The 27,895-nt window shown below is 52.9% G+C and overlaps 1 protein-coding gene across 1 annotated transcript; it reads left to right on the top strand.

The window, feature by feature from the left end:
- The first annotated feature begins 519 nt into the window (after positions 1 to 519).
- LOC148645805 (uncharacterized) lies at positions 520 to 27,793 on the top strand. The gene is made up of 40 exons (XM_088611874.1): positions 520 to 669; positions 993 to 1,083; positions 1,170 to 1,279; positions 1,605 to 1,821; positions 2,423 to 2,548; positions 2,733 to 2,850; positions 3,505 to 3,643; positions 3,732 to 3,842; positions 4,009 to 4,078; positions 4,177 to 4,314; positions 5,074 to 5,238; positions 5,745 to 5,839; positions 5,917 to 6,043; positions 6,150 to 6,405; positions 6,540 to 6,592; positions 6,684 to 6,784; positions 8,133 to 8,284; positions 8,395 to 8,533; positions 8,801 to 8,911; positions 9,248 to 9,427; positions 9,656 to 9,895; positions 10,002 to 10,158; positions 10,918 to 10,958; positions 11,688 to 11,964; positions 12,441 to 19,676; positions 19,952 to 20,175; positions 20,573 to 20,747; positions 21,074 to 21,312; positions 21,544 to 21,727; positions 22,168 to 22,429; positions 22,532 to 22,710; positions 23,075 to 23,144; positions 23,392 to 23,504; positions 24,154 to 24,194; positions 24,327 to 24,449; positions 24,675 to 25,589; positions 25,793 to 25,921; positions 26,199 to 26,238; positions 26,482 to 26,605; positions 27,349 to 27,793. Exons 1-40 carry the CDS (start codon positions 520 to 522, stop codon positions 27,557 to 27,559), a joined length of 13,629 nt encoding a protein of 4,542 aa, XP_088468000.1. The 3' UTR covers positions 27,560 to 27,793.
- The last annotated feature ends 102 nt before the right edge of the window (positions 27,794 to 27,895 follow it).

A 27,895-nucleotide genomic window follows, 5' to 3' on the forward strand; every position in this document is an offset into this window, starting at 1 on the left:
CTGACCTCTGTTCAAGTGTGTACAACAATGTGGTTCTGACCTATACCCTAGTCTGTGACAACAATGTGGCTCTGACCTCCGTCCCAATTTGTGTCACTGTGGCTCTGACCTGTACCCCAGTGTGTGTCAAAGTGTAGTTCTGACCTGTACCCAAGTGTGTAACAATGTGTGGTTCTGAATTGTATCCCAGTGTGTGATAATGTGTGGTTCTGACCTGCACCCCAGTGTGTGTCAATGTGTGGTTCTGACCTGCACCCCAGTGTGTGTCAATGTGTGGTTCTGACCTGTACCCCAGTGGTATCTACAGTATGTGTGGTTCTGACCTGTACCCCAGTGTGTGTCAATGTGTGGCTCTGACCTGTAACCCAGTGTGTGTACATATGTGGTTCTGCCCTGCACCCCAGAGTGTGACCATGTGTGGTTCTGACCTGTTACCAAAGTGTGTGACAATGTGTGGTTCTGACCTGTATCCCAGTGTGTGACAATGTGTGGTTCTGACCTGCACCCCAGTGTGTGTCAATGTGTGGTTCTGACCTCACTCCCTTGTGCACCAGGGTGCCTCTGCCCTTCATCCAGGGAGGAGTGCTGGCTGAGAGGAGCGGGGAGTCCCTGAGGGTGACGGCCAGACTGGGGCTGGAGCTGCAGTGGGACTGGAAGGACGCTCTCTCGGTACGCACCGGCCTCACAGATTCAGGAACATCACTCACAGCTCTTTCCAGACCCTCCTCTCACTGTCTCCGTAACCTGTCTCTCTCGATGGGATCGGCGCTGTGGTCCAGCGCCTCGCCCTTCCCTTGACTCACCAGCAGGAGGTTGAGATCGATGGGAACAGACGTGGTCACGGTCTGCTGCTGTTCAGTACAGCTGCTCTGCAGTGAGGTCAAGCTGCTCGCTGCTGCCGCCTGGTGGCCACTGCAGGTATCGACCCAGCAGCAGACAGAGGCACCCTCTCTGGGCGCCCTGCTGACCGCAGAGCCTCCTCTCGCCTGCAGGTGGCGATCGATGAGCAGTACAGGAACCAGACCTGCGGGCTGTGTGGGGACTTCAACGGCATCAAGGACAGCGACAGGGTCACTGCGGCAGGTAGGGAGGGAGACCCGCAGGGCCCTCAGTCCGGCTGATCCGCTCACTAGAGCTCTAGAGCCCTGACCGCTGCTCTGTCTGTCCAGGCGTACCAATCAGCCCCCTGGAATTCGGGAAACTGCAGAAACTGGACGGCCCGACGGAGCACTGTGAGGACCCGACTGCACCGCCCCCCGAGACAAACTGCACAGAGGCGGTGAGCACACCCCCGTCCACCAGCGTCCGGCCACACTGACCAGCAAGGCCTTTTCCCAAGAGACTGCAGGGAATTTCCAGAGCTGAGTGACCAGTGTGTCTGTGTCTGAGTGACCAGTGTGTGTCTGTGTGTGTGAGTGACCAGTGTCTCTGTGTGTCTGAGTGACAGTGTGTGTCTGTGTGTCTGAGTGACCAGTGTGTGTGAGTGACCAGTGTCTCCGTGTGTCTGAGTGACCAGTGTCTCTGTGTGTCTGAGTGACCAGTGTGTTTGAGAGTCTGAGTGCCCAGTGTTTGTGAGTGACCAGTGCCTCTGTGTCTCTGTCCAGAGAGCCCTGTGTGAGCAGATCCTGTCCAGCCCAGCCTTGTCCTCCTGCAGTGCCCTGGTGCCCCCGGCCTCCTTAGTGCCAGCCTGCGTGTCGGACGTGTGCCAGTGCCCACAGAGGAACCAGTCCCACTGCCTGTGCGCCACCATGGCCGAGTACTCCCGCCAGTGCGCCCACGCCGGGGGGCGCCCCCAGAACTGGAGGACCCCCAGCTTCTGCCGTGAGTATGCTGGGGATCTGAGTGCACGTAGGAGCAGTGAGACAGGAGCCCCAGCTCCGAGCCTGCTGCCCTCCTGGAGCAGGGAGCCCCTGTGCTGCAGAGGGCAGAGATTCCAGCATCCTGCAGCCCAGAGGAGCAGACAGGGCTGGATCTGACAGGACTGAGTGTCAGCAGGTCAAACATTCTCACTGAAACTGAAGTTTCACACTTCAATGACAGCAATGCAGGATCAGAACAATCCAGTGACAAGTGTGAGGAGACTGTGAACTGTCTGCAAAGAGCAAACTGGGACTGTCTGCTTGAACCTACCTGTCTACCTGTCTACCTGTCTATCTGTACACCTGATCCATCCTGTATTCCTGTCTACCTAAACTCTCCTGTGTACCTGAACGCTCCTGTCTGCCTGAACCAATGTGTCTACCTGTGTCGCTGAACCTGCCTGCCTTCTGTCTACCTCTATGCCTGAACCTACCTGTATACCTGATCCTACCTGTATACCTGAGCCAACTTCTCTACCTCTCTGCTTGAACCTGCCTGTCTACCTGAGCCTGCCTGTCCTCCTCTGGACCTGAACACCTGTCTCCTCCTGTCTTCTCTGCAGCCAGGACATGCCCCCGCAGCATGGTGTACACTGAGTGTGGGAGCTCCTGCACGGCCACCTGCTCCAACCCCACTTGGGGCAGCACCTGTACCAAGCAGTGTAGGAGCGGCTGTTTCTGCCCCCCAGGTAAAGAGACCCCCCATCCCAGCGTGCAGCTGCAGGAATCAGGACTGACACCATGGATTTCAAATCAGATCATTCTTATCTGCTGTGTGCTGGGAGAACAAGTGTCCTGTCAATGTGCAAGAAACCCCCACAGCCAGCTTGCCAGTTCACCCGTCTCTCACGGACACTGTCCCCTGTCTGACAGGTACTGTCCTGGACGACATCACCCACAGGGGCTGTGTGCCGGTGGAGCAGTGCTCCTGCACTCACAATGGCAAAGCCTTCTCCTCAGGGCAGTCCTACAGCAGCGCCTGTCGCAACTGGTACGCCTCTCACTGCACACTGTACAACACTGCACTGCACACACACAGCTGAACACCACCTGTACAACACTGCACTGCACACACACAGCTGAACACCAACTGTACAACACTTCACTGCACACACACAGCTGAACACCAACTGTACAACACTGCACTGCACACACACAGCTGAACACCAACTCTACAACACTGCACTGCACACACAGCTGAACACCAACTGTACAACACTGCACTGCACACACACAGCTGAACACCAACTCTACAACACTGCACTGCACACACAGCTGAACACCAACTGTACAACACTGCACTGCACTCAGCTGCACAGCCACTGTACAACACTGCACTGCACACACAGAGCTGAACACCAACTCTACATCACTGCACACACACAGCTGAACACCAACTCTACAACGCTGCACTGCACACAGAGCTGCACAGCAACTGTACAACACTGCACACACAAGGCAACAGTATGCAACACACATGAACGACACTCTGCACACATGTTCAGTCAACAACAGCATGAATGGGACTCTGATCCTCTTCTCTCTGCTCTGTGTCCCCCTGTGTGTCTCAATGTGTGCCTCTGTGTCTCTATGTGTCCCTGTGTCCCTGCGTGTCCCTGTGTGTCCCTGTGTGTCTGGGCTGCAGCACCTGTGTCGGGGGACAGTGGAGCTGCCAGGACCTGGACTGTCCTAGAACCTGCTCTGTAGAGGGAGGCTCCCACATCACCACTTTCGACGGGAAGCCCTTCACCTTCCACGGAGACTGCTCCTACGTCCTGGCCAAGGTGCCTGAGCAGACAGCTGCGCCTGCGCCGATACCTGCCCCTCTGTGTGCCTCAGCAGGGCCACCTGACCGTCTGCGTCTCCCCACAGGACTGCTCTGGCGGCCAGTTCACCCTGGTGGCGGAGATCGTGAGGTGTGGGCTGACGGAGACCGAGACCTGCCTGAAGTCGGTCACCCTGTCCGTGTCCGGCACGAGCACGGTGAGTCCTCAGAGACAGGCCGCGCTCATGCAGAGAGACGCCCTGCCGCCTCTTGGTGGCGCAGAACGAGCGGCTGTGTTGTGCCCAGTGGGCGATGAGCCCCGGCCTGGCGCTGGGGTGGCAGGGAGGCAGGTGCCCCTCTGACGTGTGCGTTGTGCCCCTGCAGGTGGTAGCAGTGACGCCCAGCGGCTCCGTCCTGGTCAACGGGATGCTGTCCCAGCTGCCAGTGGCCACCAGTGAGCTGCTCTCCTCTCCTCTGCTCTGCTCTGCTCTTGTCCTTGTGAGACTGGGCGAGGGCCCGTGTGCTGACGCAGCCTGTCTCTCGTCCTCACAGATAACCTGACCGTCTTCACGCCCTCCTCCTCCTACACTGTGATCCACACCAGGCTGGGCCTGCAGCTGCTGCTCCAGCGCTCCCCCCTGCTGCAGCTCTACGTCAGCCTGCAGCCCTCGTACCGGGAGCAGACCTGCGGTAGGACAGCCGCCTCGCTGTCCCCTCCTGCTTCTCTCTGTGTCCCTCCTGTCTGCCTCTGTCTCTCTCAGTGTCCCTCTGTCTGCCTCTGTCTCTCTCGGTGTCCCTCTGTCTGCCTCTGTCCCCTCCTGCTTCTCTCTGTGTCCCTCTGTCTGCCTCTGTCTCTCTCAGTGTCCCTCTGTCTGCCTCTGTCTCTCTCGGTGTCCCTCTGTCTGCCTCTGTCCCCTCCTGCTTCTCTCAGTGTCCCTCTGTCTGCCTCTGTCCCCTCCTGCTTCTCTCTGTGTCCCTCTGTCTGCCTCTGTCTCTCTTGGTGTCCCTCTGTCTGCCTCTGTCTCTCTCAGTGTCCCTCCTGTCTGCCTCTGTCTCCTCCTGTCTTTCTCTGTGTCCCTCCTTCTGCCTATGTCTCCTCCTGTCTCTTTCTCTATGTCCCTCTGTCTCTCTCTGTGTCCAACTGTCTCTGCATCTCTCTATTTCTCTATGTGTCCCCCTGTGTTTCTCTGTGTCTCTGTCCTCCCTTCTGTCTGCCTCTGTTTCCTCTCTCTGTGTCTCCTCCTGTCTCTCTCTACCTTCCTTTGTGTCCATCTTGTCTCCCTCTGTGAACCTCCCTTCTCCCTCTTGTCTCCTCCAGTTTCCCTTGGTCCTCTCTCTGTCTCCCCCTCTGTCTCTCTCTCTGTTCCCTCCTGTCTCTCCCTCTGTCTCCCTCTGTCTCCCTCTGTCTCCGAGTCTCACGGTGTCCTGCCCCTCTGCTCTCTGTCCCAGGGCTCTGTGGGAATTACAACGACGTGCAGACAGACGATTTCCAAGCTCCGGGTGGGATTGTGGAGGGGACGGCCTCAGCCTTCGGCAACAGCTGGAAGAGCAGAGGCAGCTGCCTGGACGTGAAGGACAGTTTCGAGAGCCCCTGCAGTCTGAGCGCGGAGAACGGTACGCAGCTCCTGCCCCCTGCTCACCCGCTGTCCCACACACACGTGGTACCAGCGCCCAGACCCCCTGAAAAATCGGAATCGGATGAAACTCCTCATATTCTGGTTCCCAGCTTGGCTTCTGGCTCGTGCTTCTTGGGCAGTACATAGAGTAGCTCCAGCCACTGAACCTCTCGGAGACATCTGAGACATCTGAGCTCTGTGCCTGTGTGTTCAGTCAGGCCTGGTCTCTGAGCTCTGTGCCTGTGTGTTCAGTGAGGTTGTGTCTGTGTGTTCAGTCAGGCCTGGCCTGCGAGCTCTGTGCCTGTGTGTTCATTCAGGCCTTGTCTGTGAGCTCTGTGCCTGTGTGCCCAGTGAGGTCTGTGCCTGTGTGTTCAGTCAGGCCTGGCCTGCGAGCTCTGTGCCTGTGTGCTCAGTGATGTCAGTGTCCAGTGTCCTCAGCGTGGCTCAGGGCAGATCTCAGTCATCAGGCCTCTCTCTCACCTGCTGCTGTCCTTCCCCTCACAGAGCAGTTTGCCAAGCGCTGGTGCTCCCTGCTGTCCCAGAAGAAAGGTCCTTTCGCTGCCTGTCATGGTGAAGTCCTCCCCGATTCCTACGAGAAGGTACAGCAGCTCCTCGCTCACCTCTGTCCCCTGCAGCTGCTCCCCGACCCCCCTAATACCTGCTCCTCTGCCCCCAGAACTGCATGTACGACAGCTGTAACTGTGAGAAGAGTGAGGACTGTATGTGTGCTGCCATCTCCTCGTACGTCCGTGCCTGTGCTGCTAAGGGGGTGCAGCTGGACGGCTGGAGAGCCAGTGTCTGCAGTAAGTGTCTGCAATAGCCAGGGACCTGGGAGCTTTCAGGGCAGGAAGTTCAGACACCTGAAGGGAGTGTTCCTGTGACTGAAACCCTGGTTCTCCCTTCCTTCAGCCAAATACTCCAGCACCTGCCCCAGGACTCTGGTCTTTGGCTACAGCATGACCAGCTGTAATCGCACCTGCCACTCCCTCAGCCAGCCTGACCCCACCTGTAGCGTCCAGTTTGTGCCTGTGGACGGCTGTGGCTGTGCCAAGGGGACCTACATGGACGAGGAGGGCAAATGTGTGCCAGCTTCACAGTGCCCCTGCTACTACCAGGGCACAGTGGTGCCAACTGGCGAGACCGTGACCAGGGACGGGACTCTGTGGTGAGTTCCTGTCTGCCGGAGGGGTCTGAGAGGCACATTTCCACAGTGCACTGCTGGGAATCAGAAGATGAATTTGCTGCTCTTGCTTTGATCCAAGAGAGTGATGGTCTTGATGATCTCTGTTCCTCTTTCAGCACATGCAGCAGGGGAACACTGAACTGCATGGGGTCGACCCCCCTGAAACCAGGTACTCTCCTCTGGACTGAAATGGTTCGTGAGACTGTGGCTAGATTAAGCACAAGGAACTAAGCGGCCTCTTGCCTCGCTCTCTCCTCCAGAGTGCACGAAGCCGATGATCTTCCTGGACTGTTCCAAAATTCAGCCGGGCTCCCCTGGAGCGGAGTGTCACAAGAGCTGCAGGACACTGGACACCGACTGTGTGAGTCACCGCAGCCCTGTGTCACACACTATAGTGTCTCTCTGAAAACACACTACACACACTGCACTGTGACACACACTATAGTGTCGCTCCGAAAACACACTACACACACAGCACTGTGTCACACACTATAGTGTCGCTCCGAAAACACACTACACACACAGCACTGTGTCACACACTATAGTGTCGCTCCGAAAACACACTACACACACAGCACTGTGACACACACTATAGTGTCACTCCGAAAACACACTACACACACAGCACTGTGACACACACTATAGTGTCACTCTGAAAACACACTACACACACAGCACTGTGTCACACACTATAGTGTCACTCTGAAAACACACTACACACACAGCACTGTGTCACACACTATAGTGTCGCTCTGAAAACACACTACACACACAGCACTGTGTCACACACTATAGTGTCGCTCTGAAAACACACTACACACACAGCACTGTGTCACACACTATAGTGTCGCTCTGAAAACACACTACACACACAGCACTGTGTCACACACTATAGTGTCGCTCTGAAAACACACTACACACACAGCACTGTGTCACACACTATAGTGTCAGTCTGAAAACACACTACACACACAGCACTGTGTCACACACTATAGTGTCGCTCCGAAAACACACTACACACACAGCACTGTGTCACACACTATAGTGTCGCTCTGAAAACACACTACACACACAGCACTGTGTCACACACTATAGTGTCGCTCCGAAAACACACTGCACACACTGTACTGTCACTCCAAACACAGCACTGGAAACAGTGTACTGTCACTCCAAACACACACTGCACACACAGCACTGTATTGTCACTCCGAACATAGACTGATCACACTGTACTGTCACACACTGTACTGTCACTCCAAACACACACAGCACTGTCACACCAAACACAGACTGCACACACAGCACTGTCACACACTGTACAGTCACTCCAAACACACACAGCACTGTCACACCAAACACAGACTGCACACACAGCACTGTCACACACTGTACTGTCACTCCAAACACACACAGCACTGTCACACACTGTACTGTCACTCCAAACACACACAGCACTGTCACACACTGTACTGTCTCTCCAAACACACACAGCACTGTCACACCAAACACAGACTGCACACACAGCAATGTAACACACTGTACTGTCACACCAAACACACACAGCACTGTCACACACTGTACTGTCTCTCCAAACACACACAGCACTGTCACACCAAACACAGACTGCACACACTGTACTGTCACCTGCATTCCACTGCCCTCTAGGGGTCATCCTGTCCTGGCTAATCCTGACCCTGTGCTCCCTGCAGATCAGCACACAGTGCATCTCTGGCTGCGTGTGTCCAGAGGGCCTGGTGTCCAACGGCCATGGACGCTGTGTCCCCGTCTCCCAGTGTCCCTGCGTCCACAACGGACTGGAGTACAAGCCTGGGGAGAAAATCCAAGTCGGCTGCAACACCTGGTGGGCTGACCGTTGTGTTTTACCTGCAACTCCCCTTTCACAACAATGACACAACGTGAAGCCATATTTCAACAATGCTGCATTAAAAATGTCCCCTCTCCTGTTTCCAGCACCTGCAATGCCAGGAAGTGGCAATGCACGGACAGGCAGTGCCAGGGCTCCTGCACCATCTATGGAGATGGGCACTACCACACCTTCGATGGGAAGAGGTTCGACTTCAATGGCGAGTGTGAATACACCCTGAGTCAGGTATGCACTGCGCCGGGGAGGGGCCCCAGAGTGGTCCCTAGTCCGAAGAGAGAACCACCAGGACCCTCCTTCCTCCTTCCAATCGCCCGTTTCCCTGCTTCTGCGACATGGGGAGTAAACTCTCCAGAGTCGGACAGCCTCACACACGAGCAGAGACCCGTGAATCTGACCTCCCACCTGCGTGTCTCCCCAAAAGTCCTCGACTCAGGCAATGTCCCACAGGCCACCCAGACTGTGTCTCTCACCCCTGCTCTCTCCTGTGTGCAGGACTACTGCAGCAGCAGCCCAGACAACGGCACCTTCAGGGTGATCACTGAGAACATCCCCTGTGGCACCACTGGGACCACCTGCTCCAAGGCCATCAAGCTCTTCCTGGGGGTGAGATTCCGCTACCCTGCCTGCAGCTCTCAGGGGATCATAACTGTCCCTCCTGCCTGGAGAATCACATCGCCACCCTGAGGAAAGGACGCCTACAGCTAGACTTACCCGTGTTCCCTTTCTACTTCCAACTCACTCTCACACTGTCTCATAATTTAGACACCAGAGCTCGAGTCTTCATGGGAAGTGGGTTAAATTAACTGTGTGGAGGGGCAGCCGGATCCTTCTAAGCCAGACACTCTGATGACATCTCCCCCTCCTCCCAGAAATCATCAGATTGCTACTGTCTGTGCTGACTGCAGTTCTGAGTAACGGATCGGCATGTTGCTCCTGCAGAAAAACGAGCTGCGTCTGTCTGAGGGGCGCTACGAGGTGGTGACGAGAGACACTGGCGCCGACGTGCCCTACAAGATCAGCCACATGGGCATGTACCTGGTGGTGGAGGCAAGCAATGGGCTGATACTACTGTGGGACAAGAGGACCAGCCTGGCCATCAAGCTCAGCCCCTCCTTCAAGGTAAAGAGACCCACAGAGATCTCACTATGCTCACGATAAGGAGCCAAACACAGGGCTTTCAGCATTGACTGTAACAAACCCATCACGTCTCATTGCATTCTGAGTGAGGAATATATTACACATGAGTCAGAAATGAACATACCACAAAATGCCCTGGAAAATCTGAACAACTCATTGTCCCTCCTCTCCCCTCTCTCCTGCTCCTTCTCTTATCTTCTCCCTTTCCAGGGTAAAACCTGTGGCCTGTGTGGGAACTACGATGGCAAAGGGAGCAATGACTTCACCGTCATGAGCCGGGAGCTGGTGGTCAGCGCCCAGCAGTTTGGGAACAGCTGGAAAGTGTCTCCCAGCTGCCCAGATAAGACTGTGGTGAAGAACCCCTGCAGCTCCAACCCCTACAGGAAGTCCTGGGCAGAGAAACAGTGCAGCATCATCCAGAGCAGAGTGTTCACAGCCTGCCACTCTCAGGTACTGCGATCACACTGGAGCTGCAGGCAGCCCAGGGCAGGAGAAGATGGGAAATCATCATACTGTATGTGAGAAGTGAGACATCTCTGTGTCCCCCTGTCTGCAGGTGGACCCCACTCCGTACTACGACGCCTGTGTGACGGACTCCTGTGCCTGTGACAGTGGAGGAGACTGCGAGTGCTTCTGTACAGCTGTGGCTGCCTACGCTGGGGCCTGTAATGCAGCTGGAGTTTGTGTGGCCTGGAGGAGCCCCCAGATGTGCCGTGAGTACAGTTAGAGAGAACAACCTGTGCTAAAGCTGTCCTAACTCCCCTCCAATGTGCACCAGCAATGATACAAAAGTGCACGTAGAACTGCAAGGAGTTCAGCTTCTGTTACTCTCTCTCTCCTTCCCCCAGCTCTGTTCTGTGACTTCTACAACCTCCCTGGAGAGTGTGAGTGGCACTACAAGCCCTGTGGCTCGCCCTGCATGAAGACCTGCAGGAACCCCTCAGGGGAATGCTCCAGTCAGATCCCAGCCCTGGAAGGTAGGAACGTCACTCCAGAGCCTTTCAAAGACTCTAAACAAAAGGTGCAGAATTGCTGGTTAATGATGAGTTTTATCTCATGACCTCTGATCTTGCACGGCTGTTTAAGCAAAGAAACCTGTTCATCCTCAAACCTCTAAGCTGGTGTCCCTCTGTCCTACTGTGGTGAACAGGCTGCTACCCCAAATGTCCCCCCAAGAAGCCCTTCTTCGACGAGGACTCGATGCGCTGTGTGGCCAGGAGGCAGTGCGGCTGCTACGATGCCAATGGGAAACGCTACAGCAATGGAGAGAGAGTGCCGTCCACAAAGAACTGCGAGGCCTGGTAAGACTGGCAGGAGCAGCCCAGCTGTGGGCACAGACAGGGTTGTTGTCATTAAGCCAGTCAGCCCTGCAGCAACATGGATGACATGAGCAGCTTCTGTGTGAGTCTCTGTCTTTAGATCAGCAGCTGCTTTGCTGATTACAGAATTGCTAGAACTTCACCCCCTTTCAGGATATTTCTCCCAGGTGACCAGGAGGGAGAGACATGGGAAGGTGACCAGGAGAGAAGGACGTTCAGACTGGTTTAATGTTCCAGCAGGAATTTGTCACAATGCTAAATATAACTGGAAACATGGAAGTCATTCAAAATGTAAACATAAGATGCATTCCATCTAGTGGGTGGAATTATAAGACCAGTCAGACCATGCCAAACACTCCTGTAAGAATAGCTCCTGTTCAAGGTCAAACCTAAGGATTTTCTGAATCACACAGACCGATCTCCTTACTGAAGACAGACTACAAAATAACATTCAATCCTTAATAGGAGGCTCTTTCTTTCACATCTCTTTCAAGATTTGACTACATATGAACATTATGAAAATTATAGAAAATGACAGATTTGTTTTTCATCACATTTGTTGCAGGATGTGGTGTGAAACAGACAGTTCCCATACAGGAATAAAGGAATCTATTCTAATTTTTTTTGCTGTAGCAACATTACATAAACCTTGAAATGAATATATTAAGAGCTTATACAGAATAATGTAAAATCTGCTTAGATAATCAGAAAAAAATAGTTCTTATTTCTATTTCATATTTATAGATGGAATACTTTCATGTTTGCTTCCTTCTTATTCTCTGCAGCTATTGCTCAATGAAAGGAGTACAGTGTTCTCATGAAACCAAAGGTGAGTAGAGGCCATTCATTCACTTTCGCTTCATGCAATTAAATAACGAACACACTCACCACACAGGCACCGTTTCCAAATTGGATTGCTTCAGACACTGTGCACTGTTTGGCATCACATGTCTCTTGAGCTGTCGTATTTCCCTTTGACTCCAGAATGCAAGTGTGTCTACGAGATGCAAGAGTACCCGCTGAACGCTGTGATCTACAACACCACCGACAGTATTGGAGGCTGCATGTCGGCCGTCTGCGGACCCAACAGCACGATCCAGAGACGGGTGTGGCCCTGTGCCATGACCACTGCAAAGCCCACAACCCCCTTCCAGTTCACCACAAGACAGCCAGCCTCTACCACCTCCGGGGCAGGACCAGGTGAGGACCAGGGGTCTGCAGCAGCTCCTCTAGAACCAGGAGAGCAACAGAATCCATTGAGCTGCAGGCTCAGCTCCTTCATGGGGCCTTTTCACAATCTGCAGGCGAAGTGCAGGGGTCTGGGAAAGTGTTTGAGTCCTGACTTTTATTACATCCTGGAGATTCACTACCATGTAGTTTGCTTTACCTTACACATTAAAAACAACAGATGCTTGATCTAGAAAACCAAATATCTGATGATAATGGTAGACCATGATATTTCTGTAATTAAGGGAGTTCTCTTTTGTCTAAATTATTTGGGTATTTATGCGTCAGAAACTGATCATAACTATTCTACAGTGTGAAAGAAGTGCAAAGCACTTTCTAATTTCTCACTTTCATCCCTTCAAAGCTTTATACCAATTGTTCTGACAAACCTTTTTCTTAACCCAGGTTCATATTATAATGAATGCCCTTTACCCCGCCTTCCTTCACAGCTACTTCTGCAGGACCAACAAAAACCTCTGTTGCTCACTGTGAAGAGGAGACCTGTGAGTGGTCAGTCTGGTACGATGTCCACCAACCTGATATTGTGAGAAGCGATGGAGACTTTGAGACTTTCACAGCCATCCAGGAAAAAGGCTACTCCATCTGCAAGACACCCAGCGACATACAGTGCAGGGCCAGCAGCTACCCAGACACGCCACTCAGTGACCTCGCCCAGGTGGTCCAGTGTGACAAGTCCGTGGGCTTGGTCTGCCGCAACTCTCAGCAGTTCCCTCCCTTCTGCTACAACTATGAGATCCAAGTCCTGTGCTGCAGCTACAAGCCCTGCCACAGCACCACCCCTGCCCCCACAACATCCACTCCTCACAAGTCCACCGTCTCCGGCACCACTAAGTATACCACCAAGCCCATCAAGACAACTGCCTCCTCCAGCACCAGGACAACCTCCGCCCACACCAGCAAGCTCACAACCCCTGGGCACACCAGCAAGACGGCATCAACGAGGATGACGCCCACGCAGGCACATACCCGGACCACTGAGACGACCCCAGTCAAGCTGAGCACTCCTGCTCCAACTCCACTCACAAGAACCACCAAGATCGCATTCACGTCCAGCAGCGTCCCCACCTCCCTGTCCACCAGCTCCCCCACCACCTGCAAGCGCCAGTGTCAGTGGTCCCAGTGGTTCAACACCCATTTTCCCACAGTGGGCCCCAGTGAAGGAGACTTTGAAACGTACGACAGGATTAAGGAAAGCGGAGGAAAAATCTGTGGTCAGCCAAGCCAGATAGAGTGCAGTGCGGAGAATTTCCCCAACAAGAGCATAGCGGACGTTGGACAGGTCGTGCAGTGCAATGTCTCCCAGGGTTTGCTGTGCAGGAACGCGGATCAGAGTGGACGCCTGCCGCTCTGCTACGACTACAAGGTCAGGGTGCTCTGCTGCAGCCTGTACGAGTGTGAGACCACAGTCGCTCCGCCCACATCCAGCAGAGCATCGCCAACTACCACAGGATCACTGAAAAGCACCACTCGAGGCACCACAACATCCACCTTTGAGGTCAGGACAGGAAGCACCACTATTCCCAAGACGGGAGGGCTTGTGTCCACGGTGATCCCAACAGTAACGAAAACATCTGCTAAGACCTCTCAGACAAGGACAACTACAGCCCGGACAACTAGGATTCGGACAACATCAAGCTACATTTTGGATCTAACAGAAACCATGCCCGACCTGACTCTACCTCCAGACTTCACCTGGACCACTTCTGAAAGAACCACCAGGGAAACAACGTCCAAGAAAACGTCTCCAGAAACTCTCTCTTACACCTCCACAAAACCCCTGTCTACAACCACTACCCAGGTAACAACGTCTCTGAAAAGCACACCTGTCAAGACCACCCTCACTCTCAGAACCACAACTAAAGAAGGAGAAACTAGCCATGGGACAACATCTACTACTCTGACAACCAGAAAATCTACTTCAGCTTTTGTGACCCCTGAGAGGACAACCACACCCAAACCATCAACTCTTTTCACAACTCACAAATCTACAAGTCCAGCTCAAAGTACCCGCATGACATCATCCCACCCAGTACCAACCACAAAACCCCAGTCCACAACTCCTACTCACCTGCCAACTTCTCTGAAAACCACTCCTGTGAAGACTACCATCACTCTCAGAACCACAACTAAAGTTATAACTGGATCAACCACCAAATCCACTTCAGGTCCAGTAACTTCCAAGAAGACCACAATACTCAGAACATCAACATCTCCTGGAGTCACCAAAACGACACATCCAGGACACAGTACCCGTGTGACATCAACGCACCCAGTAAGTCATAATAAGACTACAGCCTGTAAGCCCTTGTGTAGGTGGACACAGTGGATTGATGTCAACAAGCCCTCAGCATCATCTGGAGGAGATTTTGAGAATGTCACTGGAATTAGCAAAGCTGGATTCAAGGTGTGTGTGAATCCCAGGAACATTCAGTGCAGAGCTGTCGATTTCCCCAAGACAAAACTCTCTGAGCTCAATCAGAACGCAGCCTGTAACCTGAAGGGTGGACTAATGTGTTACAACCAGAAGCAGCCTGGCCCACAGAAAATGTGCCTGAACTATGAGGTGAGGTTCTTGTGTTGTGGCTCGTGTGAGCAGACCACAGCTAAACCACACACCACAAGACCTACAACATCCAAGACAACGCCAGGCAAGACTTCAACATCTTCAGCAATCTCCAGAACAACAGGTCCAGCTCAAAGTACCCGGGTGACATCATCCCTCCCAGTAACAACCACAAAACCCCAGTCCACAACTCCCACTCACCTGCCAACGTCTCTAAAAACCACTCCTGTGAAGACTACCATCACTCTCAGAACCACAACTAAAGTTATTACTGGATCAACCACCAAATCCACTTCAGGTCCAGTAACTTCCAAGAAGACCACAACACCCAGAACATCAACATCTCCTGGAGTCACCAGAACGACACAGCCAGGACACAGTACCCGTGTGACATCAACGCACCCAGTAAGTCATAATAAGACTACAGCCTGTAAGCCCTTGTGTAGGTGGACACAGTGGTTTGATGTCAACAAGCCCTCAGCATCATCTGGAGGAGATTTTGAGAATGTCACCGGAATTAGCAAAGCTGGATTCAAGGTGTGTATGAATCCCAGGAACATTCAGTGCAGAGCTGTCGATTTCCCCAAGACAAAACTCTCTGATCTCAATCAGAACGCAGCCTGTAACCTGAAGGGTGGACTAATGTGTTACAACCAGAAGCAGCCTGGCCCACAGAAAATGTGCCTGAACTATGAGGTGAGGTTCTTGTGTTGTGGCTCGTGTGAGCAGACCACAGCTAAACCACACACCACAAGACCTACAACATCCAAGACAACGCCAGGCAAGACTTCAACATCTTCAGCAATCTCCAGAACAACAGGTCCAGCTCAAAGTACCCGGGTGACATCATCCCTCCCAGTAACAACCACAAAACCCCAGTCCACAACTCCCACTCACCTGCCAACGTCTCTAAAAACCACTCCTGTGAAGACTACCATCACTCTCAGAACCACAACTAAAGTTATTACTGGATCAACCACCAAATCCACTTCAGGTCCAGTAACTTCCAAGAAGACCACAACACCCAGAACATCAACATCTCCTGGAGTCACCAGAACGACACATCCAGGACACAGTACCCGTGTGACATCAACGCACCCAGTAAGTCATAATAAGACTACAGCCTGTAAGCCCTTGTGTAGGTGGACACAGTGGTTTGATGTCAACAAGCCCTCAGCATCATCTGGAGGAGATTTTGAGAATGTCACCGGAATTAGCAAAGCTGGATTCAAGGTGTGTATGAATCCCAGGAACATTCAGTGCAGAGCTGTCGATTTCCCCAAGACAAAACTCTCTGATCTCAATCAGAACGCAGCCTGTAACCTGAAGGGTGGACTAATGTGTTACAACCAGAAGCAGCCTGGCCCACAGAAAATGTGCCTGAACTATGAGGTGAGGTTCTTGTGTTGTGGCTCGTGTGAGCAGACCACAGCTAAACCACACACCACAAGACCTACAACATCCAAGACAACGCCAGGCAAGACTTCAACATCTTCAGCAATCTCCAGAACAACAGGTCCAGCTCAAAGTACCCGGGTGACATCATCCCTCCCAGTAACAACCACAAAACCCCAGTCAACAACTCCTACTCACCTGCCAACGTCTCTAAAAACCACTCCTGTGAAGACTACCATCACTCTCAGAACCACAACTAAAGTTATTACTGGATCAACCACCAAATCCACTTCAGGTCCAGTAACTTCCAAGAAGACCACAACACCCAGAACATCAACATCTCCTGGAGTCACCAGAACGACACATCCAGGACACAGTACCCAAGTGACATCAACGCACCCAGTAAGTCACAACAAGACTACAGCCTGTAAGCCCTTGTGTAGGTGGACACAGTGGTTTGATGTCAACAAGCCCTCAGCATCATCTGGAGGAGATTTTGAGAATGTCACCGGAATTAGCAAAGCTGGATTCAAGGTGTGTATGAATCCCAGGAACATTCAGTGCAGAGCTGTCGATTTCCCCAAGACAAAACTCTCTGATCTCAATCAGAACGCAGCCTGTAACCTGAAGGGTGGACTAATGTGTTACAACCAGAAGCAGCCTGGCCCACAGAAAATGTGCCTGAACTATGAGGTGAGGTTCTTGTGTTGTGGCTCGTGTGAGCAGACCACAGCTATACCACACACCACAAGACCTACAACATCCAAGACAACGCCAGGCAAGACTTCAACATCTTCAGCAATCTCCAGAACAACAGGTCCAGCTCAAAGTACCCGGGTGACATCATCCCTCCCAGTAACAACCACAAAACCCCAGTCAACAACTCCTACTCCCCTGCCAACGTCTCTAAAAACCACTCCTGTGAAGACTACCATCACTCTCAGAACCACAACTAAAGTTATTACTGGATCAACCACCAAATCCACTTCAGGTCCAGTAACTTCCAAGAAGACCACAACACCCAGAACATCAACATCTCCTGGAGTCACCAGAACGACACATCCAGGACACAGTACCCGAGTGACATCAACGCACCCAGTAAGTCATAATAAGACTACAGCCTGTAAGCCCTTGTGTAGGTGGACACAGTGGTTTGATGTCAACAAGCCCTCAGCATCATCTGGAGGAGATTTTGAGAATGTCACCGGAATTAGCAAAGCTGGATTCAAGGTGTGTATGAATCCCAGGAACATTCAGTGCAGAGCTGTCGATTTCCCCAAGACAAAACTCTCTGATCTCAATCAGAACGCAGCCTGTAACCTGAAGGGTGGACTAATGTGTTACAACCAGAAGCAGCCTGGCCCACAGAAAATGTGCCTGAACTATGAGGTGAGGTTCTTGTGTTGTGGCTCGTGTGAGCAGACCACAGCTATACCACACACCACAAGACCTACAACATCCAAGACAACGCCAGGCAAGACTTCAACATCTTCAGCAATCTCCAGAACAACAGGTCCAGCTCAAAGTACCCGGGTGACATCATCCCTCCCAGTAACAACCACAAAACCCCAGTCAACAACTCCTACTCACCTGCCAACGTCTCTGAAAACCACTCCTGTGAAGACTACCATCACTCTCAGAACCACAACTAAAGTTATTACTGGATCAACCACCAAATCCACTTCAGGTCCAGTAACTTCCAAGAAGACCACAACACCCGGAACATCAACATCTCCTGGAGTCACCAGAACGACACATCCAGGACACAGTACCCGTGTGACATCAACGCACCCAGTAAGTCACAACAAGACTACAGCCTGTAAGCCCTTGTGTAGGTGGACACAGTGGTTTGATGTCAACAAGCCCTCAGCATCATCTGGAGGAGATTTTGAGAATGTCACCGGAATTAGCAAAGCTGGATTCAAGGTGTGTATGAATCCCAGGAACATTCAGTGCAGAGCTGTCGATTTCCCCAAGACAAAACTCTCTGAGCTCAATCAGAACGCGACCTGTAACCTGAAGGGTGGACTAATGTGTTACAATCAGAAGCAGCCTGGCCCACAGAAAATGTGCCTGAACTATGAGGTGAGGTTCTTGTGTTGTGGCTCGTGTGAAAAGACCACAGCTATACCACAAACCACAAGACCTACAACATCCAAGACAACGCCAGGCAAGACTTCAACATCTTCAGCAATCTCCAGAACAACAGGTCCAGCTCAAAGTACCCGGGTGACATCATCCCTCCCAGTAACAACCACAAAACCCCAGTCCACAACTCCTACTCACCTGCCAACGTCTCTGAAAACCACTCCTGTGAATACTACCATCACTCTCAGAACCTCAACTAAAGTCATTACTGGATCAACCACGAAAACTACTTCAGGTCCAGGACACAGTACCAAAGCAACATCATCGCACCCAGTAACTGGAGCGGTTGTGTCCACTGTGATACCAACAGTAACGAAAACATCTGCTCAGACCTCTCAGATAAGGACAACTACAGCCCGGACAACTAGGATTCGGACAACATCAAGCTACATTTTGGATCTAACAGAAACCATGCCCGACCTGACACTACCCCCAGACTTCACCTGGACCACTACTGAAAGAACCACCAGGGAAACAACCTCCAAGAAAACGTCTCCAGAAACTCTCCCTTACGCCTCCACAAAACCCCTGTCTACAACCACTAGCCAGGTGACAACGTCTCTGAAAAGCACACCTGTCAAGACCACCGTCACTCTCAGAACCACAACTAAAGAAGGAGGAACTAGCCATGGGACAACATCTACTACTCTGACAACCAGAAAATCTACTTCAGCTTTTGTGACCCCTGAGAGGACAACCACACCCAAACCATCAACTCTTCCCACAACTGCCAAAACTACAGGTCCGGCTCAAAGTACCCGCATGACATCATCTCTCCCAGTAACAACCACAAAACCCCAGTCCACAACACCTACTCACCTGCCAACTTCTCTGAAAACCACTCCTGTCAAGACCACCGTCACTCCCAGATCTACAACTAAAGTCATTACAGGATCAACCACCAGGGCTACTTCAGGTCCAGTAACTTCCAAGAGGACCACAACACCCAGAACTTCAACATCTCCTGGAGTCACCAGAACAACACATCCAGGACACAGTACCCGTGTGACATCAACGCACCCAGTAAGTCACAATAAGACTACAGCCTGTAAGCTCTTGTGTAGGTGGACGCAGTGGTTTGATGTCAACAAGCCCTCAGCATCATCTGGAGGAGATTTTGAGAATGTCACTGGAATTAGCAAAGCTGGACTCGAGGTGTGTGTGAATCCCAGGAACATTCAGTGCAGAGCTGTCGATTTCCCCAAGACAAAACTCTCTGAGCTCAATCAGAACGCGACCTGTAACCTGAAGGGTGGACTAACGTGTTACAACCAGAGGCAGCCTGGCCCACAGAAAATGTGCCTGAACTATGAGGTGAGGTTCTTGTGTTGTGACTCATGTGAGCGGACTACTGTTGCACCACACCCTACAACACCTGTAGCATCTACTACACCGAAACGCACGACTGCTGCCACTACCAAAGTCATTACCGGATCCCCTCCTGCCACTACTGAGAAGACGACTCCCATGAAGACCACCCGGGTGGTGACCAGCCCCTCGGTGACCAGTGCCAGGACACAGTGTGTCTGCCGCTTCCAGGAACAGAACCTTCCTCCTGGTGAGGCTGGAGACTTTTTGTTATTCCTTGTTTGGGGTCTTTGTGCTTAGTATGCTGGACACATCTAACAACAGAGAGGCTCATTTCTACAAGTTTTCCACAAAAGGTTTAAACGATAAGTGCATTTCTTTCTCTCTAGTTTGTTGATTATAAATTGCATTCGGGGGTTTTAAATAGAATCATCTTCCCTCACAAAGTTCACCCCCGTGATGTACACAGACCTCATTCTGAAAGTATTATTAAAAACTTCTGTCCATTCGCTTGTCTTTGTTCAGGGAGCACCATATACAATACGACAGACAATGGCGGGTGGTGCTACATTGCTTACTGCAACGCCACCTGTGGGATTGAGAGACACGTTACGGAGTGCCCCTCCACTCCCAGTGCCCCAGCCACCACTGCGGAGACAACAACAGGGACCCCCAAGACCTCAACCCCAGGACTACCGACCACCACAGCTCCAGAGAAAGACTGCTCTGCTGTGTTTCCGCCAAGGAAGGTAAGGACACAGCCCAGCCCCTCCAGCGTCTGTGATTCATGCCGAATGTGACCCTGTCTCCTGTCTGTCCCTGAGGCGAGGGTACTGACGTCAGTAATCACAGACAACAGGGCTCTTGTAATGCTGTCATTTACAGTGCTGTCCAGAGTAACCTGTCTATGTACTGCAGCAGACTTACTAAGTAGCTACAAAGGGTTTAGTCCCAGCTCTCCTTCACATCGGAGTCAACAATAAGAGGCAGAGAGAATTGCACCAGCAGGCATCATGGTGTCTAGAGTTTACACCAATAAGACTGTTTCACTGAGACTCCTGCTGCAGGCCCCTCCTTCCTGGGCTCTGTTAAAGGGACTGGAGGAGAACAGTTGTGAAGCGCAAGCCTGTGAACTTGTCCCCCCAGCTGAACGAGACCTGGAAGATAGACAAGTGCACCTACGCCACCTGCGAGGGGCCCAACCAGATCTCCGTGCAGCCCGTGAAGTGCAGCCCGGTGCAGCCGCTGACCTGCGCCAACGGCCGGCCGGCCCACAAGGTGTACGACGCCACGGGCTGCTGCTTCCAGTACGAGTGTGAATGTGAGTCTCTGCTCTGCCCGAGGGCAGGGGTGGGACGCCCGAGACACAGTCATGCCAAGTGTCTCAGAGAGGAGCGCGTTGCTTTCAGCCCATGTATCTCAACACAGGCAGAGCAAGGGCCACAGTCTGTACCGGAGCACATGAAGACATTTCAGTCTCTAACTGCTTCCTCGGAGCAGCTCAAATGCAAACGAATCTGCCTGCTGCTGCTGAAACCCAGGAGCCCAAGCAGCTGTGATGAATTGCTCTTCCTCAGCTCTTCTCCAGCTGAGCCTCCTCCTCTTGAGGACCTCCTGTCCTCACCCCCCCTCCTCCCTCTCTGACAGGCGTGTGCGCCGGCTGGGGGTACCGCCACCACATGACCTTCGACGGGACGTACTACCCCTACAGCGGGCCGTGCACACACGTGCTGGTGCAGCAGGTCGCCCCGCGGCTCGACCACTTCCGCGTCTACGTGGACGACGGGGACTGCCACGGCCGCAGGAGGGGGCGCTGCGCCCGCACCCTGCGCATCTTCTACCAGGCCAACGAGGTCACGCTGACCCAGAGGGACCGCCAGAACCTGGTAACCAGCAGCACCCGCTGGCCCCTGCGCCAGCACTGGCCTCTCGAGGCTTCTGTTCCGGCTCTGTGGCCCCAGATCCTTCCTGACCTGGAGCTGCAGAGTCGCATGTTCCTGTCGCCACTCCTGGGAACGTGTTTGTTCACAAGCGCACTGTAAAAACGGTCAGGGTCCGGCGCCCCTGACCGAGCGTCGACCCCTCTCCCTCTCTCTCTCCGGTCTGACCGGCCGCAGGTCTTCTTCAACGGCCGACGAGTCTTCCCCAGCCTGTACAGGAGCGGCTTCAAGATCTCCTCCACCGGCGCCAGCCTGAGCGTGCAGATCGTGGACATCAATGTGGACGTGGCGTACGCGGGCATGGTCTTCGTGGTCAGCGTGCCGTACAAACTCTTCTCCCACAACACCGAGGGGCTGTGTGGTGGGTGTCTGCTTTGTTCGGAAAGCACCAGCTGAGGCCAGAGCGTCCCACTCAGTGCCAGTTACCACATGACGTCCTCTGGATTGTAACTAACTCCACCTAAATCAGGGCACAGATAACTGTGTTCTGTACTACTGCTTGATCACCTCCTGCCAGTGCTGGGCAGCTTTTACTGAGTGCAGCAGAATCAAATTGTGGTGTGTGGGATCTTACAGGACTCTAAGATCATTTTTAGAAAGTCTAAGAGGCCTAGGATTTGAATTGTGGAAGTTAGGCAGAGGCACACTGAGTAACAAAACACAGCTCTGGAGTGAGAGTGTAGAAACACACAACAGTCAACTCTTCTGATTTTCTCACTTCTCCTGGAGCTGTCTGACCCTCTGAGGGCTTTGACCCTTCCCTTCCAACACCAGTGCTCAAGCGCAGCTCCTCCTCCACAGGCACCTGCACCAACCAGAGGGCGGACGACTGCCAGCTGCCCAGCGGCGACATCGCAGACTCCTGCACCAAGATGGCCAAGGAGTGGCTGGCTCCTGGCCAGAACAAGTCAGCCTGTGAGCAGCCCATCTCCACCACGGCCGCGCCAACTTCACAGCCCACCACGGCGCCAACGCCTTCCCGCCCCACTGGGACCCCGACCACTGTCCCGTCCACCCAGACCACCCCCTGCAAGTCTGCCCTGTGCGACCTCATCCACAGCGAGTGAGTCACCCTGCAGACTCAGCTTGCCCTCACAGTGTTGCTCTGGGGTCGGGGACCTGCTCTGTTGCTTCACGGAGATAAGCCTGCTCCTCTGTGCCACAGAGTCTTCCGGCCCTGCCACGCCCTGGTCCCTCCAGAGCCCTTCTTCCAGTCCTGCGTGGCGGACGCCTGCGAGCTGGGCGATGCGGACGTGGAGTGCAGCGGTCTGGAGAGCTACGCCGCCCTGTGTGCGGAGCAGGATGTCTGCATCGACTGGAGGAACCACACTGGGGGCCAGTGCTGTGAGTCTCAGCTCGATACTCACTGCTGAAGGACACGGCACTGCTCTGCGCCCATGTTGTCCGGATCAGCCCCTCGTACCTCTACAGGGGCCGTGCTGTTTCCCTGAGCGCCCATCCTGTTACCTAAAAGCAACATCAGTGACCTGTTGAGATCATGCAGTGCCAATTTGATCACACCATGAAAGTGAAATGTTTTGCACCAGATTCTTATCATGAGCTTATGAGCAGTGGAATCTGAGTCAGAACTCAAGAAGAGGTATTTCTGGTCGGCAGTGACTTAAGAGGACCTGTCTGCCATGTCTCCTGTGCTGATTTCTCACTGTGTCCTGTCCTATCCTGACACTCTGCTGCTGTGTCTCTGCAGTGTTCCCGTGTCCCAGTGGGAAGGAGTACAGAGCCTGTGGGTCCGAGGTGGAGCTCACCTGCAATCACAGGTACAGCCAGACAGTTCAGGGGCTCCTGGGAATGACAACCTCCTGCAGCTGCTGAGAGAAGGGGCTTCAGTCTCTCTGTCACAGTTTGTCTTTGTCTGTCACTGAGGCACTGAGCTTCTAACTTATATTGTCATGAATTATCTGTCATCATCTCTAAGATTGCATAGATATTGTGTCAATTGGATATATCCTGCATACATAAAAAACTTTATAAAACTGTTTCTTCGTGTCATCCCTGTATCGAAAGGTATACTGAGGAATTCGTCAGCAGTGATAAGTCTCATCTGGCCGAGGGCTGTTTCTGTCCCAATGGAACCATGCTGTCCAGCCCCCATTCGGATATCTGCGTGTCCTCCTGCGGTGAGCCTGCTGACCGACTGACCCCCGACTCGCTCACAAGACCTCTGTCTTTCTCTGATTGATTTCTGCAGCACAAGTAACACTCAAGGATCTGTACCTGAGCTGTTTGACAATAGGGGCCCACCACAGCCCAATATGAAGCTGCACAGTGTTTCCAGCCTCTAGTACCCCGACATGTATTCATGCATGACGCAGACATGATTCATGTGTGATCTGATGGATGTAGTCTGCAACGTGATCTGTCCTGTTTCAGCAGTCTGCTTGAGGTGGGGGAGAGGGCTGACTCAAACAGTGAGCTTTGCTGGGGTAACTGATCTGAATGAGGGAGGATTCAAGCAGCTCGTTAGGGACAAAGATGGGGTGGATCGAGATAGTCCACTGCACTGGACCACACTGGGGAAAGTTCAGACACAGGACCTCACAGGCCCACAGCCACTCTGAGTGGCTCCAGTGTGAAACAGAACCAAGACAGAGATCAGAGTCCAGCTATGTGAAACTCTTTCAGTTCCCAAGTCACAGAGTCTAGTCAAGGACAAAATTATCCTCATTTTGTACTCAAGATATCCAATATCTAAGATGTCCAGTGCAGGATTTATATGATAGATTGACTGATCTTGTGTTGTTAACGGTGCTCATTCTGCATTTGCAGAGCCCAGGAACGTCTGTGTCCTGAACAACATCGAATACCAGGTAAGAGAGACCTTCCCTCCTCCTAGGGCCACTCGGAGAGCAGGGGAGGTCTGTGCACCCCTGAACCGCTGGAAGAGCTGCGCGGTGCCGTGGTGAGGATGTGTCACATGTCTCCTGTCCTGTCCTGTGCAGCCTGGGGTGATCGTGCCGGTGTCCCTGTGCGAGGAGTGTCAGTGCACCTCTGAGATAGACCCCTTCACACAGCTGCACCAGATGCAGTGCAGGAAGCAGACGTGCGACAGGAACTGCCCAGCGGTGAGAGAAGTGATACAGCTCTGATGTCCTACTGGTGCGATTGATAGAGAGGAGAACTGGACAGAGCCTGGAAAGTGTGTAGATGAAGGAAGGAGACTCTCAGAGCACAAGGCAGCTGTTGAGCCTTTGCTTGTTAGGGGGCCCCTGCTGGGACTGAAGCCCCTCACACGTGTGTCTCCACAGCCCTGCCTCTGCTGTTAACTGTGCTCTTTCCTCAAACCACAGGGTTTCCGATACCAGGAGGTCCCTGGCCAGTGCTGTGGAAAGTGCACCCAGGTTGCCTGTGTCTTCCCCATGCCCAACATCCCGGGCAGCACTGGCAACACCGATGGCAACACCACTCCCACTGGCAGCACAGGCCACACTGGCAACACAACACCTAAAGGCAACAGTGGCAACACAACACCTAAAGGCAACACAACACCTAAAGGCAACAATGACAACACAACACCTAAAGGCAACAATGGCAACACAACACCAAAAGGCAACAATGGCAACACAACACCTAAAGGTAACACAACACCTAAAGGCAACAATGACAACACAACACCAAAAGGCCACAATGACAACACAACACCTAAAGGTAACACAACACCTAAAGGCAACAATGACAACACAACACCTAAAGGCAACAATGGCAACACAACACCTAAAGGCCACAATGACAACACAACACCTAAAGACAACAATGGAAACACAACACCTAAAGGCCACACTGGCAACACAACACCTAAAAGCAACAATGGCAACACAACACCTAAAGGCAACAATGACAACACAACACCTAAAGGCCACAATGACAACACAACACCTAAAGGTAACAACGACAACACAACACCTAAAGGCAACAATGACAACACAACACCAAAAGGCAACAATGGCAACACAACACCTAAAGGCAACAATGACAACACAACACCTAAAGGCCACAACGACAACACAACACCTAAAGGCAACAACGACAACACAACACCTAAAGGCAACAATGACAACACAACACCTAAAGGCCACAATGACAACACAACACCTAAAGGCAACAGTGACAACACAACACCGAAAGGCAACAATGACAACCCCACACCAACAGGCAGCAGTGGGAATCCGAGTGGAAATGGTGAAAGCCCTCTGTATGAGCTGAAGGTGAGTAAGAGCACTGTCTCAGTCTCAGGGGACAGGGGTGTGTGATGGACCTACTTCTCACTGACATTTATTACAATGCTTCTAGTTCTACTGTTACTACACTGCTACAAACTGCTGGGTTTGATACTACTGCCACTGCTACACCTGCCCCTGGATCTCATTAACACTCATCACAGGAGCACCTCTCCATTCTCCCCTCACAGCCTGGACAGAACATCACCTTCCCTGGAGACAACTGCACACTCTACCAGTGCTTCATGATCAACGGGCAGTACGTGCCCATCAGCACCAGGAAAGCCTGCCAGGAGTTGAACCCTGATGACTGTGTCCCTGTGAGTCTCCTGGATACAAACCTCACTCTAGACTCTACTAATACACTGGGCACCAGACTGGCACTAGACTCACCTAATACACTGGGCATCAGACTGGCACTAGACTGGGCTAATACACTGGGCATCAGACTGGCACTAGACTGGGCTAATACACTGGGCATCAGACTGTCACTAGACTGGGCTACAGTAATACACTGGGCATCAGACTGGCTCCTGGCTGGGTTAATGAGTACCGGTCACGTGGCACCATACTGATATAAATCGTTTTCTGTTTCAGGGCACCATTCGCTACACTGACGACGGCTGCTGTCAGATCTGTAAGTACAGCCAGCTGGACACAGACAGGGTTTCACACAAACTGAAAACCCCCTCCTCTCAGGGCTGGAGCGTCTCTCACCAACAGCTGAGGATGTTGAGCAGATAGTCAGATGAAGAAGGGAAGGTGGAGGAGTACGAGGCAGGACTGGGCTTCCTCCTCTGCTGCATGAGGATGTGAGCAGAGCACAGAGCCAGGGCTGTGCTGTCAGCTGAGTAACGATGCCCTCCGTGTGTGTCTGCAGGCGATGAGAAGCCCAGGAGCTGCACTGTGCAGAAGAAGCCCACCACCATCACACACGAGGGCTGTGTGTCCAGCACGACTGTGGAGGTGTCGTCCTGCGAGGGCGCCTGCAGCACCTACTCCATGTGAGTACTGCCCTGCTGCTGGGCCTGGGGCAGGGGGACCCCCAGTGTCAGTCAGCTCCTGCCCTGATCCAGCACACTGTACCCCACTGTCTGCAGGGCAGGGGGACCCCCAGTGTCAGTCAGCTCCTGCCCTGATCCAGCACACTGTACCCCACTGTCTGCAGGGCAGGGAGACCCCCAGTCTCGGTCAGCTCCTGCCCTGATCGAGCACACTGTACCCCACTGTCTGCAGGGCGGGGGAACCCCCAGTCTCAGTCAGCTCCTGCCCCTATCCAGCACACTGTACCCCACTGTCTGCAGGGCAGGGGAACCCCCAGTCTCAGTCAGCTCCTGCCCTGATCCAGCACACTGTACCCCACTGTCTGCAGGGCAGGGGGACCCCCAGTCTCAGTCAGCTCCTCTCCAGTGTGATGTACCCCACTGTCCACAGGCATCACCTTTATATGTTTTTCTATATTATTTTATTATTATTTCGCCTGCAGGGAATCAGAACATCTTAATTCTTTACTGATGTGTCTGAGACAAGAGCTCAGTCCTTCATCATCTCAGACACATGCAGTCCTCGTCCAGTAGGGAACCCCACCCCTCAGTCAGTGCCATCACAGGAACTCCTTTCAGAGTCTGTGCAGTGGAGACCGGTGGAGCCTGTCCCTGTCCATGGCCAGCGCTCAGGTGTGTCCACACTGCCCTGCGGCTCCTCCCCGCGGGCCCCCAGGCCCTGACCCCCATGCTGTGTCCCCCAGGTACTCCTCCGAGGCCAACGCCATGCAGCACAAGTGCAGCTGCTGCCAGGAGCTCAGCACCAGCCAGAGGAGCGTGACCCTGCAGTGTGCAGATGGCTCCTCCGTGCCCTACACCTACACCCACATCGAGGAGTGCGGCTGCAAGGACACGCGCTGCCAGGACTCGTACAGCGACCTGCTCCTCGTCACGGCCAGCAGGGGCCGCCAGTGAGCGGGACAGCAGGAGGGCTCTGACCCACAGATACATGTCTCATATTTATATCCTCTTCTTGAGTGGGTGATAATGACATTAGCACATCTATAATATAATAAAACAATGTACTTCTAAATATTGCCTGTACCATTAGGCCAACGGATATGACATTGATCGTATTTTACTGCGTTTCACATGTGCTTGTATGGAACTTCTGGTAGCTGCAATAAAACTGTAGTGTTTGCATTATAAGTGGGCTTGCTGTGTCTCCTTGAATCACACATCTGCAGCGGTAACTCCTCCCAGTGTGGCACAGCGGTACCCCCTGTCCACCTTCACACTGGCACAGTCGCC

This window comes from Lepisosteus platostomus, chromosome 18, assembly GCF_059453375.1.
Source record: "Lepisosteus platostomus isolate fLepPlt1 chromosome 18, fLepPlt1.hap1, whole genome shotgun sequence".
NCBI lineage: Eukaryota > Metazoa > Chordata > Actinopteri > Semionotiformes > Lepisosteidae > Lepisosteus > Lepisosteus platostomus.

What these genes read in the sequence shown, in the direction of transcription:
- LOC148645805 (XM_088611874.1), top strand. Translation starts at nt 520, where the DNA reads ATGTGTGGTTCTGACCTCACTCCCTTGTGCACCAGGGTGCCTCTGCCC. An exon ending in AGCAGCGCCTGTCGCAACTG is followed by an intron (nt 2,851 to 3,504) that starts GTACGCCTCTCA and finishes TCTGGGCTGCAG; the next exon opens with CACCTGTGTCGGGGGACAGT. An exon ending in CAAGTCGGCTGCAACACCTG is followed by an intron (nt 8,285 to 8,394) that starts GTGGGCTGACCG and finishes TCCTGTTTCCAG; the next exon opens with CACCTGCAATGCCAGGAAGT.